The 17,624-nt window shown below is 40.2% G+C and overlaps 1 protein-coding gene across 5 annotated transcripts in view; it reads right to left on the reverse strand.

Annotated features, from left to right (window-relative positions):
• Positions 1–17,624, reverse strand: part of LOC124876034 (neural cell adhesion molecule L1.1-like) — a 72,184-nt gene that overhangs the window by 11,762 nt on the left and 42,798 nt on the right. For all 5 annotated transcript variants that reach the window (XM_047378525.1, XM_047378517.1, XM_047378510.1 and 2 more), the window contains 6 exons: positions 17,292–17,393; positions 14,828–15,034; positions 14,474–14,544; positions 14,161–14,386; positions 12,572–12,678; positions 11,936–12,200 (listed from right to left, as the gene is read on the reverse strand). In XM_047378525.1, the coding sequence (XP_047234481.1) occupies positions 11,936–12,200; positions 12,572–12,678; positions 14,161–14,386; positions 14,474–14,544; positions 14,828–15,034; positions 17,292–17,393 (978 nt within the window). The remainder of the gene's footprint in view (positions 1–11,935; positions 12,201–12,571; positions 12,679–14,160; positions 14,387–14,473; positions 14,545–14,827; positions 15,035–17,291; positions 17,394–17,624) is intronic.

The raw sequence follows: 17,624 nt of genomic DNA on the forward strand, positions 1-17,624 counted from the left end.
GGCCTTTCTGATACATACATAAGGTATTTTTTTTAACAAGTTTATGTACAAGATAATGGGCACTACTATTGACACAGGTATACAAGGACATCTGAAAAATCTTTTTGGGAGTGATGTATATCAATTTATTTTTAATACAATTCATTCACATACAACATTTGACAAATCATAAAATATTTTTGGCTGCTCCTCAGCTACACTATCAAAACCTTGTTAGAAAACATTTACACGATTTTAGTGATTTACATGATTTTTACCCTGTAATAATTGATGGGAAAAAATTATCTGTCAGTTATTGTCATAAAAAATAATTTTTACATGCACATTTATAGCATTATCTACATACAAAATGCTCACTAACTTGTTTTGTCCTTTTTTTTTAATTACCAAATATATAAAGCCTAAAATAATACAAAAATAATTTAACAGAATGGTTGCACGGTGGCGCAGTTGGTAGCACTGTTGCCTTGCAACAAGAAGGTCCTGGATTTGATTCCCTGCTGAGGGTCTTTCTGCATGGAGTTTGCATGTTCTCCCCGTGCATGCGTGGGTTCTCACCGGGTACTCCAGCTTCCTCCCACAGTCCAAAGACATGCCTGTTAGGTTAATTGGTAACTCTAAATTTCCCTTAGGTGTTTGAATGAGTGTGTGCATGGTTGTTTGTGTGTTTCCCTGTGATGGACTGGCGACCTGTCCAGGGTGTACCCCGCCTCTTGCCCATAGACTGCTGGAGATAGGCACCAACTCCCCCGCGACCCACTATGGAAGAAGCGGTAGAAAATGACTGACTGAAAATGACACAAAACATAAGTCAGTTCAGAGCACTTGGTATGTTAAGGTATACTTAATTGTAAGCTTGCACTAATTTAATTTAATTTAATTTATTGTCTTTTCAAAGACTCGCCATGCTACTGCGTGTCATCCTAAGTCACAGCGACATAAGAAAAATTACTGTTGACCAATTGCCAGATACTGTTGAAGACTTCAGCAAATTTCTGAGGACAAAGCTTGGAGTTGATGGGGAGCTTGTGGTTCAGAATCAGGATCCTGAATTTGACATGGGGCGATGTAATCTAACTAGCATGTCAGACCTTCCTCAAGATAAAGCAACACTGAAAGTGCACTCCAAGTCAGAAAGCTACCACACAGACTCTACCCTAGACACTGCAAGCTTCTCATCCTCCTGTGAAGAGTCTCCCAGTACTAGTCAACCTCGCCTGTTGCCCCTTCCTTTCCCTATCCCTACCTTTGCCTATGATGTGGAATTAAGATTAAGAGCAGCCAATGAGTCCTTTAACAATAATGGCAATGTATATGAACCACCAAAGGAAATGAAAAATGATATGCTAGATAAGTTAGCTCAAGTCATTTTTGCCTACACCCCATATCCAACTCGGGAGGAGATTGAGGCTGTGGCTCAAGCACTTGTAATCAAGCATCCTTGTCTGAAAGATCCAGGATCAGTGTTTGGATGGTACAGCTGGAAATTTAGTTCAAAGTTCAGAACTTCAGACAGAAACTTCGTCAAGCTGGGTGCCCTGAGCTTTCAGTAAATAAGCGTTCCTCTAGTCCATTAAAGTCAAAAAGAATCAAACAAGCCAAGAAATCAGAGGCAAATTTCTTGCCAGGATTTCCAGATGGGAAAAGTGAGAATGATCTTGAAGTGGAAAGAACCACCTTGGTCAGTGAAATGAAGAAAAGAAAAATTGACTGGAAGCTAGTTGACAAAATGATGGACAATACTTACTCTTTGCGGAGGAAGGAGATCGTAAAAGATGAGCCACTGGTCGCACAAGTTCAAGAAAGGTGGCCTGCCTTGTTCTTCGTACCTCAGGTGTGTTGAATGGTTTGTTTAAAATTGCACTTTGATGGAGTTTTCTTTTTTGTGCCTTGACCCCCATCCTTTTATGCAGATTGAATCAGAATTTGCTCGCCTCACATCGGTAAACCTGAAAGAAGTCTTCTTCTCTGGGCTTGACCAGTACCTGGACAGGTTCCTTGAGCTTTTCAAAGCCAAGAGTGGATTGCCAGAACTAACCAAGCTTACAAGAGCTCTTGATGCAAGTACACCCTAAGATGAAGATTTTTCTGACAGGGGTAAATTATAATTTTATTAACGTGAGAAATGTTTGTACTTTTTGTTCTGTTTTTTAGAACTCTACTCACACAAAAAGAACCATTCTTTTGTTAGGCCTTTCTCATTTCCTCAGAGATGATGCCTTGGCCAAGACTGTGGAGGTAGGTAAATCACTACTATCTGGCATTTTCATATTATACACACATACAATCATGGAAAAGTCATAAGACCACCCTTGTTTTTTTCAGTTTCTTGTTCATTTTACTGCTGCTACACCTAAAGGTATAAGATTACAATTCCTGGGGTAATGTATACCCCCCGTATACAATTAGGCTTAAACATGTCAAATAGGAAAGTAGTATGGAATCAACTGCATTTTTTGTGGTGTTTATTATATTTTTCGGGTGATAAATCTTTAGTGGTACCAGCATTAAAATGAACAAGAACAAAAAGCAAGGGTGGTCTAATCATTTTCTCAAATAGGAGTTGCCTGCTATCGCCTTGTCACGGGTGACGGCTTTGGTTGGGGTTGTTAATGTGTAATTCCAGTGTAATCAGTGGTTCCCAGAGCTCTAATAAAGATTATATTTCCAGGGTGTCTGCAGGGTCTTAAAAAGTACTACAAGTTAATAAACTGATTTCAGGACAATTAAGACCATAAAGTATGAACGTGTTCAGTTTTGCACTACCGCATTTTACCGTATAAGTCGCAACAGTAATAAAAATGTGTCATGAAGAGGGAAAAAACATGTAAGTCATATTTTGACATTTTTTTTCACAAAATCCACAAAGTCCAAGAACAAACAATCTGGAGAGTCAAGTTAATCAACTACCCAATAGAACACAGAACAACAGACTGAGTAGGTGTCCGCTATGTTAACGTATGTTAATGTCAAACATTAAGTTATTAAACTACACAATAGTATAAAGAGCACACCTGGGAGGCATAATAGGCTAAATTAACATAGCAAGACAGCGAGCTCCCGATCGCATTCCACATCACTGAATCCATTAAATTCTTCATCCTCGGTGTCGCTTCTGAACAACTCCAGAGGAAGCGCCTTCTCCTCTTCGGCAGAATATTATTTTATTTTTGGGGGCATTTTGTTCAGTCTCTCTCAGTTGTCTTTAAATGAATGTTTCGGTTAATTTTTCAGTGGTACAGGAGCAGCATATACCATACCGGTAGTTGTCACTAGAGGCTGACATTTTTTCGGGAGTCCCACGGATCACTGGATTCCCACGGGAATCCCGCGGGATGGGAGACAGCATCAGTAAAGATCACGTGATTGGGACGGTACAGGATAAAACATGAACCGGAGCAGACGGGAGCGGGAGCTAACCAATAGGAGGGAAAATAAACTAGGATCAATTGTCCTTGGAAATGTAAAACTGAGACTTTGTTATAAACTTTAAGAAAAAAAAACTTGGATCGACGCCGCTATTGTGTAGTTTTTTTCTAAGAAGCCTATACTATAATGTGAGTCAAACGAACTACACGACCCACAAGCCAACAGTGCTTCTGCTCGATGTTTTCCACCTGCGTTCAGGATGGAGGGAGCAAACGCAGGTGGAGAACTGGACGTGGTAAAATTGGATTTGTAACGTAAAGTCAGAAGTAAAGACTTATCTATTAAACTCATAGAGCTGACAGGAAAGTCGCAAATATTACCGAACTTCAGGAGAGTTGAATGTAGCGGTTTTAACACGCAGTCTGCTGCTTGTAAAACGTGTTTAGTTGTAATCAAGTTCACCAGTGATTAAGAGACACTTGTAAGACAGATTCTGGATTAAATCAACCCTGCTTCTCTTCATTCATCAAACCAAAAGTACCAACATGTGTCAAGTCTCATCTGACCAACAAAACTGCTGCATGTGCTCTAAAGATTTAAGAGGTAAGGTACGGAAGCCCGTGAGGGGACATGGGGAAATTTATTACTTTTGCGTCTCCACGCAATACTTTTACGTTTGGCATTTTGGAGCAACAGCACAGATGATAAACTGCTCATAAAACAAACACTGATATGTCATTAATATGGTTTATTTGTCATATGCAGGTTAACACGCAGTAAACAATGCGATAAAATACTTAGGATAAGAAGAACCGTTCAAATCACGATAAAAACAAAAACACTAATGGTGTACAAAAAAAAAAAGTACACATCATGCAGCAGTAATAAGGAAATAAAGTGTCACAGATGTGGTTTCGTGCAGTTTTATTGTTCAGTAGTTTGTTTGACAGCTTGTGGATAAAAACTGTCTTTTAGTCTGATTGAAGATAATTTTATTTAAGGCTGATTTCAAAATAAAACTCAATAAATCTCAAAACGGGTGTAGTGTTTGTTTCATATTTGGCAGTTATCTGGTTTGGAAACTATCCCACAAAGTATTGCGAAATAACACAAAGACTATTGCGTGGGAACACAAAAGAGAAAACAATCCCCCATGTCCCCTCGCGGACCCCGTAGAAAGGCTTCATCAAGGGAAGATATTAAATAAATATGTTGTGAAATAGAAAAAAATTGAATGTACCATTAAATGTACAATTTATTTAATACATCATTAAATATTAAGTGTACCACTAATTACGTCATGTCGTCTTTAAAATTATACTTAATTATTCAGTGGCACATTTAATTGCATTATAGTCCATTTCATGATATAATGGTACATTTATTGTTTCTAATGATGTATTAAATAAATAAATGGTACCTTTAATTTAGTGGCACATTTAATGTTACATTTCTTTCATGTTACATTTACTTCACTTATGGGACATTCACAACATTTATTTATTTAATGATGATTTTATTGTATTAAGTTTGTCCAGTTTGACCCTCCATTCTTGATGCCTGTATAGGAGGTCATGTCAGAATTTAAATCAGGTGTTCTGGAGCAGAAACACACATCTAAAACTTGCAGGGAAGGGGTCCCTGAGGACCAGGGCTGTGAACCATTGAGGTACAGTTTCTAAATTATGAAGGTTTTGCCTTTTTGTCCTTTTATTCAACAAGTACAGTTCTCTTACTAGGTGCATTTTTCTTTTGTTTGAGCAACTTGAAACATAAAAGTGATGTCATTGTTCAAAGGAAACAATCACTTAATCAATAAGTAAAATACAACTATGTACATTTTATTTATTCAGCTAAGATAGGCATGGTCTGTTTCCTTGTTTAATATTTTATTATTTCTTCATTATTATTCTTTTTACTTTAACTGGCCTTTACTACAGTTAAAAACAGGGACCTAACTGGTCCTTTGGAGAAATTGCCGAAAGACTAAATGAAGAAAACAAAAATTGGGAGTGGCACCGGAGTGGGAGTCGTTCTAAATGGGAGCGGGACGGGACAGGAGAGAAAATCCACTCCCGTGTCGCCCTCTAGTTGTCACCCACTTATGCCTCTGGTCCACTGGATGCGGAAGCGTTCGCAGAAACTCCAATCGGTCGGAGCTGTTCCACCTGGTGCACTGCGGTGCGTTGCTGAAGTGTCCCAGATGCGTCGGCGCTCGCCGCTTATCTAAAATACGCAGCTGTTCTATTTTTGCCGCTTGCCACACCAACTCCACCTCAATCTAGAGCGGACCTTTCAGGCAGGAAGCCAGTTGAAGAAAAGCAAAGTGAATCCGGTCGAGTTTACAAGTAGACTACATGTGTGGAATGTGGATCGTATTTTACTCTGAAACATCATCATTACCTTCGGCTACAGCACCAAGCCACCATTGCATCTCACTCGATACTTGACACATGACAAGACTTGTATCTTGGAGCTGGAAAAACATACAATTTTATACGACACATCGCATCCCTTTGATAAAGATAACACCGGGAAAAAGAAAGCATGGGCTGAAATTACTGAGAAATTCGTTATTGAAGGTGGTTATAACAAGTTAAATGCATATTTTTTGCCCCATATTAAATCCAACTGCGCAGAGTCGCTCAGTTCTAAAAACTGTACCGGTGGAATAGGGTACCTGGCAGAAAACACAGCGCAACTGTGGCGCTTCCACTTCCACATCCAGTGGAGCAGAGAGGTCAGGTTGCCCTCTCGCGGCTGTAGACGGTAATCTTTAGTCCTTGGTGCATGTCAGTCAGTAAATATTGATATACAAGTCGCAGGACCAACCAAACTATGAAAAAAGCAAAAAGTGCGACTTATAGTCTGGAAAATACGGTACTCTATTTTTATAGTATTGACGTTAGCTGCTGCTGTGAACCGTCTGATCACACCCTGAGCAGCACAGAGGGGGAGGAGGGTGTGTAGTTGCCAGTTGAACACACAGACAGCACCAGGGAGAGTTGTCTTGTTCACTCTGACGGCTCATTGTGACACCTTTGTGTTTATCTAACGCCGTACACAGCAGTTCCTCATGACACTGACTCCGCCCCGTTGGTGCCCCGCTCATTTTCCCCCAGGGTCCTCCAAGCAACACTGATACTGGCTCCAATTTTCAAACTGCAAATGTGGCCGAAGTTGGGGGGGGGGTTAGTTGTACTTAAAATTTACTTTGAAATCCCTCCATATACTGTGATTTCTTTCATCTGTTTGGTTAAAAATTCTAAGTCTGTATGCAACAACTAACGTATAATAAATTGGACATCTTTATAGAAATTCCAAAAGTATAATTGTACAGTAAAAAAATAAATAAATCTGTTAGTAACATTTGTTTATTAAAATATTTATTTTAAAAATGTTTCTTGTAATCCATATATATTTTATTGGTGTAAAAATGTAAACATGTGCTTGTCCTTGATGTCATGAATTCAATTTACAACTAGTGACCAACAATACTTTATTTGACAACTCGTTATTTTCTGCAAAGGGATGAAAGTTGGTCTGGTGATGGTGAAAGATGGAGAAGAGATCGTTGACGTGTCTGTGGTCTTGGAGGAAGCGGTAGTCCTGACTGATCTTAAGGACATCCCAAGTGCTGTTGCCATGCTCATGGGTCTGCTCTACTGTCTGAACATAGACTACCGTATTTTCCGCACTATAAGGCGCACTTAAAAACCTTTAATGTTTTCAAAAAATGACAGTGCGCCTTGTAATCCGGAGCGCCTTATATATGGATCAATTGGTTAATTGGTTGATCCATACTGGTTGTACACGGCGCTCTGTCAAAATGTTTCAGTACGACTGGTAAACTACAAAGCCGCACCGCTTGCAGCATTACGGCTACCGTAGTCAGGGGCGTCGCCGAAGTAATAGCGGTAAACACCTGTACTGTGCTTACTCCTAGTCCAACACCACTTGTGTGTGTATAACGACCCCAAAATTGCACCTTTCAAGAGACACGCTTACGATGCTGAGTTCAAACTCAAGGCTGTCAGCTACGCAGTCGAACATGGGAATAGAGCAGCAGCGAGAGAATTCAACAGTTAACGCTACTATATTGTGAATGTACTAACGTTTGATTTAGTGCATCAAACTGTTTCTTTTACGTGTTTACTGGATCAGGGAAAAGTTCCCTTTCACGTTTTAACTAACGTTTGATTTCAACTTCAACTTCATAGACTCCAATGCATTCAAACTTCTCTCACATGTCACAATGGAGCACCGTGTGCAGGACTTTGAGGTAAGAGACCAATTTGATACAGTCCGGAAAAAGTCTGCAATGCAACTAAATGCTCTATTCAATATAATTCTATGTAGAGGAGACCTTACCATGAGAGTGAATGGAGTTATCAGAATGCTGGTTTGTAGTGTATTAATAAAGTTTGACTGTTTTGTTGACATTCTCTTTAGCTCCATCTAGTGGATGCATAACGCAACCCCAGTCAAACGTTTGACTGCAGTAGCTTCTATTCTATGCGCCTTATAATCCGGTGCGCCTTATAGTGCGGAAAATACGGTACCCTAAAAATCAGAAATACACCTTTGAGGTGATTCAGAAGGTGTTCATGAACATTGGCGGAGGGCAGTGTTCATCCCTCGTTCATGGCCTGAGAAACAGACTTTTGCGGAAGACAATGTAAAACCTCAGTTGAGTTCGGATCTTTATTGTGGACTGTGGCTGATTCAGTTTTTCTAGTTTTTCAGCATTGAATTAGATTAAGATTGTTAAATGGCTCGTTAGAAATATTCAAATACAAGGATAGTGATAGTGGTATACAATATGTTGTAGTGTTACTTTAGATTTAGATATAAAAAAAACATTGCTTATAAATATTTGAGCCATTTTGACAGGCTTGGTTGAACTTGACCTGTAGGCTGCTATGGCCTGTTTGAGGTCCTTCTTTCTGAAGAATGTTTTTTTACTTCAGACTAAAGTGTCCTAAGCTTCAAAGTGGTTTATTCCATGCATGGCAAATAATTAATAAAAGTTGCTCATTTAAAAAAATCATTTTTGAGCAAGTTTCATTGATTTTTATTATGGGGTAATGGGGGTAGATGCTGTTTTCATGTCAGTGTCTATATCTCAATTGACTCAATTGACAAATGTTTAAGATGAATCAGATTTAAGAGTTATAACAACTAATTGAAGTAGTTACATCAAGTAATGAATTTATATTGATTTAATTCACAGAAATATCGAAGATGAAATATATATCAGTGTTTAAACAACTAGTTTAACTAGCTAAATCAACTACAAAGGTTTAATTAGTTCAATTAAGACAAATAGTTAAAATAAAATGCATTTTCTAGCACAAATGACTACATCAAGCATTTATGTTAAAGTATTAATGCAGATTAGCTCTGCAGATTGTTCTGGTTTTAATAGGAGCAACAATGCATGGACTCATTACTGTTCATAATGAGCCTGGATCTGCAGGAGGTCTCCACCTGTTGGAAACAAATGGGATTGGTGCAAATTTAAGACTGAATGAATCTATAGGCTGGGCTTCCTTACACTGACAACTTTATACTAAGTAGCGTTAAATGATCCACTGACGTCAACTGTATTGTATTGTGATGCAACAATAAAGTACATCAACAAACAGAATGTCTTTTTTATTTGTTAAAAAGTAGATAAACTTTGGGGATGAATCTTGTATTTCAGAGCCGACCCAATGCTGAATTCGGCCCTCAGCAGCCTTTTATCAGGGGCCCACTTCCAGTTAAGCAGGCTCATAGCATACTTGATGGGGTTGATTATGAAGGCCTGGTGCCCTAATTAGTCGCATAGTTTTTTTTCTGCCTTGGGCTGGTTCTGTTGTAATTGTTTTATTTTCTGATGGACTCAAAACATCTAGAAGGCAACCTGGGACACATTTTTCTTTAATAGCCAATATTTGTTGTAAAATATATTTGAAGTAAAACTAAGTTTACACAAAAGTGTAAAAACGGTCAGAAAATTTAGAACTAAGGTTCAGACCCGACAGAAAAGCAGAACTGAGTATCGATCAGTAAAACCCTGACTATAACATCGTTATTAGTCTTGTGTTTTATCATAAATAGTTTGAGCTGAACTGAGTACACAGATACACCTCAAAAATGTGAATATCATGAAAACTATTTTTGTCGCTCATTTCTCAGTGAAACTCATATGGATCAATTGCACATAGAGTGAAATATTTCTAGCCTTTATTTCCTGTCATTTTGACGATTATGGGTTCCAGATAATGCAAACTGAAGATTCAGTGTAAGAAAATTAGTATATTGTGGAAATGTTATATTTTGGAAACTCCTGATGTCACACCCTAGTCAACTAATTAATTCAAACACCTGCAGAGGTTTCAATTCAATTCACTGTTATTTTTATAGCTCCAATTCACAACACGTCGTCTCAAGGCACTTCACAACAGTCAGGTTCATACATTCCAATTAATCGTAACCATTGAACACTGCAGTCAGATTCAGTTATTTATTCAAATTGGATAAAAAGTTTTTCTATCTAAGGAAACCCAGCAGATTGCATCCAGTCAGTGACTTGCAGCATTCACTCCTCCTGGATGAGCATGTAGAGACAGTGGAGAGGAAAAACTCCCTTTTAACAGGAAGAAACCTCCAGCAGAACCAGAACCAGGCTCAGTGTGAGCGGCCATCTGCCACGACCGACTGGGCCTCTAGATGGTCTCTCAGTCTGGGTCAGTAGGAGACACCATCACGGGGAAGACTGCTGACTGGATTGATGTCCAGAAGACAGTCATGGAAACCCTCCACAAGGAGGGGAAACCACAAAAGGTCTTTGCTGAAGAATCTTGCTGTTCACAGAATATTGTATCCAAGCATATTCACAGAAAGTTGAGTGTAAGGAAAAGGTGTGGCAGGAAAAGGTGCACCAGCATCAGGGAGAACTGCAGCCTTGAGAGGACTTGAAGGAAAATCAAGAATCTTTAGGAGCTTCATGATGAGAGGATTGAGGCTGGAGTTATTGTATCAAGAACCACCACACTCAGACAAAGTCTACACATGGGCTATAAGGTTCTTATCTGGGCTGAGGAGAAAAAGAACTGGACTGTTGCTCAGTGGTCCAAAGTCCTCTGTTCAGATGAAAGTCAATTATGCATTTAATTTGGAAATCAAAGTCCCAGAGTCTGGAGGAAGAGTGGAGAGGCACATAATCCACGTTGCTTGAAGTCCAGTGTGACGTTTCCTCAGTCACTAATGGTCTTGGGTACCATGTCATCTGCTGGTTTTGGCCCACTGGGTTTTCTGAAGTCCATAATTAACACAGACATCCACCCGGACTTTTTGGAGCACGTTATGCCTTCTTCTTCCTTGATTAAGTTGTTCAGCAGGACTTGGTGCTGACCCACACTACCAAAGGTAACAGAAGCTGGTTCAGTGACCATGATGTTACTGAGTTCGACAGGCCAGCAAACTGACCTGAACCTCATAGAGAATCTATGGTGTATTGTCGAGAGGAAGATGAGAGACCAGAACCAACAATGATGACCTGACGGCCGTTATCCAAGTAACCTGGGCTTCCAGAACTCCTCAGCAGAAGCACAGGCTGATCTCCTCCATGCCACGCCGCATTGATGCAGTAATTCATACAAAACCTCTGAACCTTCGAGAGCTTTCTTGTAGACAAGAATTGTCTTGTAAATATTAATTAAAGCTTGTGTTGCCTGGTGCTTTGAGATGCCATTTACTCTTAATTGTTGTTAATTTTACATTGTGAAAAAACAAAACTGAATGATTGAAACATCTTGTATCTACATTTGTAGCGTTTTATATGAAAGATGTCGCTCCCTACTCAGGGACCCCTTTAATTGCTCATCCTCATGTCCAGTCACACACAGACAATAGAGTTAGTTCTTGATGAATTTGTACTTTGATCAATTCATACCCCCGTTTGGTTGCTCTCTAGTCCTATTTTGTAGTTAAATAAACCAGTTGGTACCAATGAAGTTAAATCGTTGCATGTTCCTTTTTATCTCTTCGTTGGATTTTAAAAATGCAATTTAAAATGCTAAAATTGTAAGTTTAATTAGATAGTTAATTTTTTCAGTACATTTAGCGCCGTCGATTGGAGCCACAATTCCTTTCAGAAATTTGAACAGATTATGAAAACATACTTTAGATCCTCAGTTGCCAGAGTGGGTTCGAACTGATGCATACCATTGCAAAATATGAAACAGATGAGACTAATTGACCAGCACCCACACAACATGCACCATGGCTGGTTGATGATGCTGAACTTGGGCTCTAAATTACAAGTTGGTCACACTGTTTTTAAGGAAACAGGAATCTTTGATCTAAAATGTAAAACAGATAAACTTATCAAACCTCAACTGGGTTATTCTAGGTGAAAAAAGATCCTTGGAAACACAGTTTGGGTTTTAAGAGACATTGGTTCTGTTTGGGAAAAAAATAAAAAGAGAAATTTGGATCCCTCTCTGCCGTCGGGACAACCTCGGATATCCATATACATCACCACATGACCAAATAAATTATTTAAATTTGTACTCACCTCCCTCTGGGGTGTTTAAATGTACCGGCGTGGAAGGAGGGCTCTCCCCTTTGCTGTTGAAGGCTGTGAGCCTGAGCTCATACTGGGAGAAGAGGCGTAAACCAGTGACCTCAGCTGAAGTCTTTGGACCACGGACCTCAACCATCCAGCTGTCCCTGTTCGTCCGTTTATGGTGCTCATGTTTGTCTCTTTCCCCCATGTGGTGATGTTTGCCAAGAGACCTCCTGTCTCGTCTGCTGGAAGGACCTAGCCTCCTGATGTATATCTGATGAAGGGGAAGAAAAGAGCAGATGACAGGCGGAGGTGTGCGGAGGTGGGCAGAAGCCAAGTGACGTTGCATGGTTCCCTCAGAATTTATTTACTCAAAGATTCTGCATGCTGGAGGCCAAAGTATCACCCCTACCAACTCCAGGAGCTTTATTTTCAATTCAAATGGGTTTAGTGGTTAAAATGTCCTTGACTACCACGTTAGAAAGCTGACATGCCATCAGTTGTCCCCATTCCCTTACATGCTAATAGAAGCAGTACCAGTAAGCCCATATTTCCCATGCAAGCAGTTATCCAACTTGCATTAGACATCACCATGCTGCACTGGACTGAGATGCTTAGGTGGCAAAGCTATAAAAAGAACAGTACCCTGTAACCCAGCAGATGACCACGGACGTTCCGCACTTGGTTCCACGTCACTCTGACCGTGCTGTTCATCACAGTGGTTGAAACTCCAGTGGGGGCCTCCTCTGGCTCTGAGACAAGACGATAATAAAAAGATGACCCAGGTTAGAATGTGAGGAGAGAAGCAGGAGTTTTACATTGCGGTCAGCATGTTTATTGACAGCTTGTTGTGAGGGACACCTCCAGCAAGGTTCTAAGGTGGAGAAATGGTGGAGATCCATAATCCTGTGGTGAATTAGGTGTGTTGCTATGGCAAATTTTGAAATTTAGTTCTGACACAAAAACAATGAAAATATCTTTTTTATTTTGTAAATTCATGTTATCAAGTTGGCTGATATGATTTAACATGATTTCTTTTAGCCCGAGGTAAATTATGTATCCATGATTTAAAAATATTGCTACTCTCATAATTGTTACCTAAAAAAGCGATCCTGGTATCATTTGAGGGCAAAGGTAGGAGTGACTGACCTTCAAAGGTCAAACTAAAATGTATAACAATATACAATGTATGAGAGTGGCACTGTTGCTTTCTGGATGCTTTTAACAGTTTTTAACTGCAGTTTGTCACAGGAGCAAAGATGATGCAGCAAACATATGAAAGAAGGGGCTTTGATCGGATGAGACCAAAACTGAACTTTTTGGCCTACATGCAAAACTACGTGTGGTATAAAACTATCACACTGAACACCTCATCCTCACTGTGAAACATGACGGACTGAGTATCATACTGTGGGAAAGCTCTTATTCAGCAGGGACAAGGAAGCTGTGCAAAGGCTGCAAAAGAGTTGAGACTGGGGCAGAGGTTCATCTTCCAGCAGGACAACAACCAGAAACATACAGACAGAGCTGCAAAGGAAACATTTACATCAAACCATAATCTTGTGTTAGAGTGGTCCAGTCAAAGTCCAGAAGAAGTGCTCCGTCCAATCTGACTGAGAATGAACTACTTTGCAAAGAAATTTGGCAAATAGTGGAGACTCGCAGCGAAAGGTGTCGCTTTAAAGTACTGATTCATCGGGATGAATCCCAATGCACTCCACACTTTTCAGATTTTTATTAACCTCATGTATTTAGACTTCACAATCATGCAACAATTTGTGTTGGTGCATCACACAGAATACCAACAAAAGGCATTGACCTTTGTGGTAATGTGACAAAGTATGAAAACATTCAAGCAGTGTACTTCTGTGTGTAATTCTGTTGGAAGGCACTAAAACAATCATGACTTTGTTTGACCTGCCTGTTATGCCTTGGTGCCACCACTAGGGGAAGTAATAAACTAATAGCCTGCAAAGATTGTGGCTGGTACCCATATGCTGTTAATTGATTGTGTCATCAAGGTAAGGCCTCACATGGAAAAGGGCATGAGTAAAAAAATACGTCTAAACCTTTTCAAATTAAGATAAGTTAAATGCTTCAATCTGCTTAATAATAAATATTGCGTTGCTCATAACTATCTGGGTCGATCTTCTACCCAAGCTGAGAGAAGTACACTACAGTGTCCTTGACTCTGAGACTGGAAAAACTGAGGAAGAAAAGATCAGATGACATACTGTCCTCCCCGGAATGTCCCGTCATTGTCACAGGTGCTGGTCCTGATCCGACTGCATTGACCGCCTGGACTTTGATCTCAAATGGTGTGAAGGTTCCTGTGTTATTTACTATAAACGGTGGAGACTTCACAGAGGCAGTGTTCCAGTTTGTGTTTTTATTGTTAGCCTCCCGCCAGTACACCTGGTACTTGAAGTCCTGGCCGTTATGGAGGTGCTTTTCCATCTCCTGTAGTAGAACATAAAATAAACAGATTTGGTTTTAGCTTGCTTTGTTAAAGGCAATACTTCCAAACAAATGCACTGAGGCACTTACATCCCATGTGATTAGCAGAGTCCCTGGATCTGTTGAATTAGTGCGCACATTAGTGGGGTTCAATCCTGGAGCTGCGGGAATGTGAAGAGGAGAGGACATTAACGAAGGGAAGAGGTAACCCCTCAACATACCAACACATTAAAGGGACAGCTTTTATTTCAGCTCTTTAGTATGAAAAACAAATTAGCATCTTGTTAACTGAAGCCATTTTTTACACATGCACTGTTGTCCTGAATAATGCTGTCGATGTTCCAGACTTTGTTCTACACTCCACCCTGGATTTCAGAACAAGAAATAGATGAAGGCAAATAGCAGAATCTCAGCACGGTGTGTCACCATGTGGTGTGGTTTTACCTGCTGGTGGTGACCTGTGCTCATTGGAGGGCTTGCTGGGGTTGCTCTGGCCAATTTTATTAACAGCGGTAACTCTGAAGCGGTAGTTGCAGAAGGGCTTCAGGCGGAGCACGACGTGACTGAAGTTCCCGGGTACCGTGGTCCACGTCTGCCATGCTGAGTTCCTACCCTCTGAGTGGGGCTGCTCATGGCCTTCCACGATGAACACTAGAAGGACAAATTATGCACAGTCACTAATTAATAGCTTTCCTGTGAATCACTGAACTAATATTTAGTTATAGAACCACTGTACTGAATAGAATAGAATAGAATAGAATAGAAATACCCTTTCTTGTCCCAGCAGGTGGAAATTTAGGTCTGTCAGCAACAAAGTAAAAGGAAAATGGAAGCATACAGGTACACACAAAGGAGTAAACTATAAAAATCAAAAGGTGTAGACTGTAAGGAAAAGGAAAAGGGCACAAAGAGAGCTGCTTCACGTCTGTGATCTATGGATTCGAGTAACCTCTTGCACCTGAGCAGGTGTTCCAGCTCAGGGCGATTGGGTTGGAGCTACATACCACAGTTCATCTGCATTTCTTGGTTTTGCCTAAGATGTGACATCTTTTTTGTTGTCACAACACAAGTTTTATTAGATTTAAATCTATAACGATAGTCTTCTTGTTGTGGAACCAAGATGCAGTACAGTACTTTACTGGCATGATTGGAGTCTTTGCCTTGTTGAAACCTTCATTTGAAGACTATTTTCGTTTTAGTTTTATGAAACATTACCTCTGCAAGTATTTAAATGCATTCAAACTGATTCATGATCCCCGGCGGTAGGTGATATATGGGTGCAGCACCAGAGTATGAGAAACATTCCCATACCATGATGACTGAGACACCATGCTTGAAATGAGTGTTCACAGGTCATCTGACAAACTGTGCAGCCCAGAAAGATAAATCTTGCTTTCATCAGTCCAGAAAATGTTGCACCATTTCTCTTTAGGCCAGTCAGTGGGGTCCTGTAGCTTCTTTAGTGCATATCATTATACATCGTATCATATCTTGGATTCACATAGGCATCTATTAGTTGACTTTCTTTAATCACCCTGGAGCTGATCATCGGCTAATTTTGTTGCCATTTCTGCTATTTTTAGATCTTTTCAAATGGTAGTTATCAGTTTTCTTCTACGTTTTCTCCTCAGTCATGCTTGCAAACAGAGGTTTGGACTGAATCTGTGGCTGAAGTAGGCAGGTTGTTTAAAATCACCAAGGAGATCCACAGTTAACTGTAGTTCTAAAAACGTTTTTAGTCAGTTCAGAAAATATGAATAGTTCTCATTAACACACTCACTAAAACATGTTTTTGCACAACACTGTTCAAAATGTGTCCTCAGTTGTTTTCAGAACAATCAGACTTATTTGGCCATTAAGGTCACTAATGGGGTCATTTAGGTCACACAAGTCACTGACTCTACTCTGCATGTTGAATATTTGGCCCGTTATCACTTGACGATCCTAACATGTTCCTAACGATACCTTGTTTTGGTCACATGTCTAAAGTTGTGAGTGATTTTAAAACCGCTTGGTGAGATGAGTCATAGCTGCGCTGTAGTGCCAAAAAGATGAAATCCAAGGCCAGCTCTTGTGTTTAGCGTTGGTTTTTCATGTTTAACACAGACGACTTTTTTACCTGTCTCTTGGACCACCTTTCTTCTCTGTCCAAAATGTGCACAATGCGATCTACAAAAGAGTGTCATGCCCTTGAGATGCAGATGAACCTCTGAGTCGTGGCCAGATGAGCCGGCTCTTCTGTGTAGAGCCATCCTTTTGTGTAGCTGCTGTTTGGTTTCCTCAGTGAAGAGGCCTGAACATTCCTCACTGCTCTGGACTGCAGATGCCACACTTCTGAGCTTGTTTCTGGGTGTTTTATTCTTAAGGTGAACCGGGCTCTGTCTGAGAGTGTTGTTGGGTTAAAAATGCACCGGAATATTATGCTGGGAAAATATTCTTCTTGGTTGGTTAGATACTTCAGCCACATATGAAATCAAAATGTTCTTCTGCCTTCTCTGGTTTTCTTCGCAATGGACCGACGTGAGTTTGTTGAAATCCTGTTTGCCTTAACAAAAACCCGGTTAGGATCTCCACACGTTTAAGGTTCTTTCTTGGTGCATTGGAGTTCCTTGTCCTTCCCTTCTGTCCTTGAGGGGACCTTTTGTCCTGATGCTGCAGAGTTTTGATGATTGACCTTTCATGTTCCAGTGGGCGGTGAGATTCAAACAGTAAGTACTGATCTGTGTGGGAGTTTCCTGTCTTACCTCATTCACATGGATGTTAATCTGGTTAAATGAATCTGAGAGCAGGCGTCTGTGAACCATTAAGGGCGTTGAAGGAAATGATGTCACTCTTTGTATTGCCATGTGACTACAAATCAAACACATGCATACAGGATGTGTTTTGTGTGCTAGTCCTGCCTTTGTACCTGTTATGGGGCTGTTGTGTGAGGGTCCTGGGATCCAGCTGAGATTGACGCTGTGGTCCTCAACACCGGACAGGGATACAGAACCCGGAGGCCCTGGTGGAGCTGTGGGCCCAACACAGAGCTTCAGTTAGTTGTTTACATGCAACTCATCATTACTACAAATGTTTTGAGCTTTGAACAATTTATCTCAACCAATCACTTTTCGACTTGAAATGAACATAAAAACAAGGAATTTTAAAACAAATTTTGGGTGCACAATTTTGAGCTCACTATGGATTTATTGACATTCAAACGGGCAAAAATTATACACATAAGCCTAAATATTTGCACATA

Source organism: Girardinichthys multiradiatus, chromosome 1 (genome assembly GCF_021462225.1).
Source record: "Girardinichthys multiradiatus isolate DD_20200921_A chromosome 1, DD_fGirMul_XY1, whole genome shotgun sequence".
Taxonomy (NCBI): Eukaryota; Metazoa; Chordata; class Actinopteri; order Cyprinodontiformes; family Goodeidae; genus Girardinichthys; species Girardinichthys multiradiatus.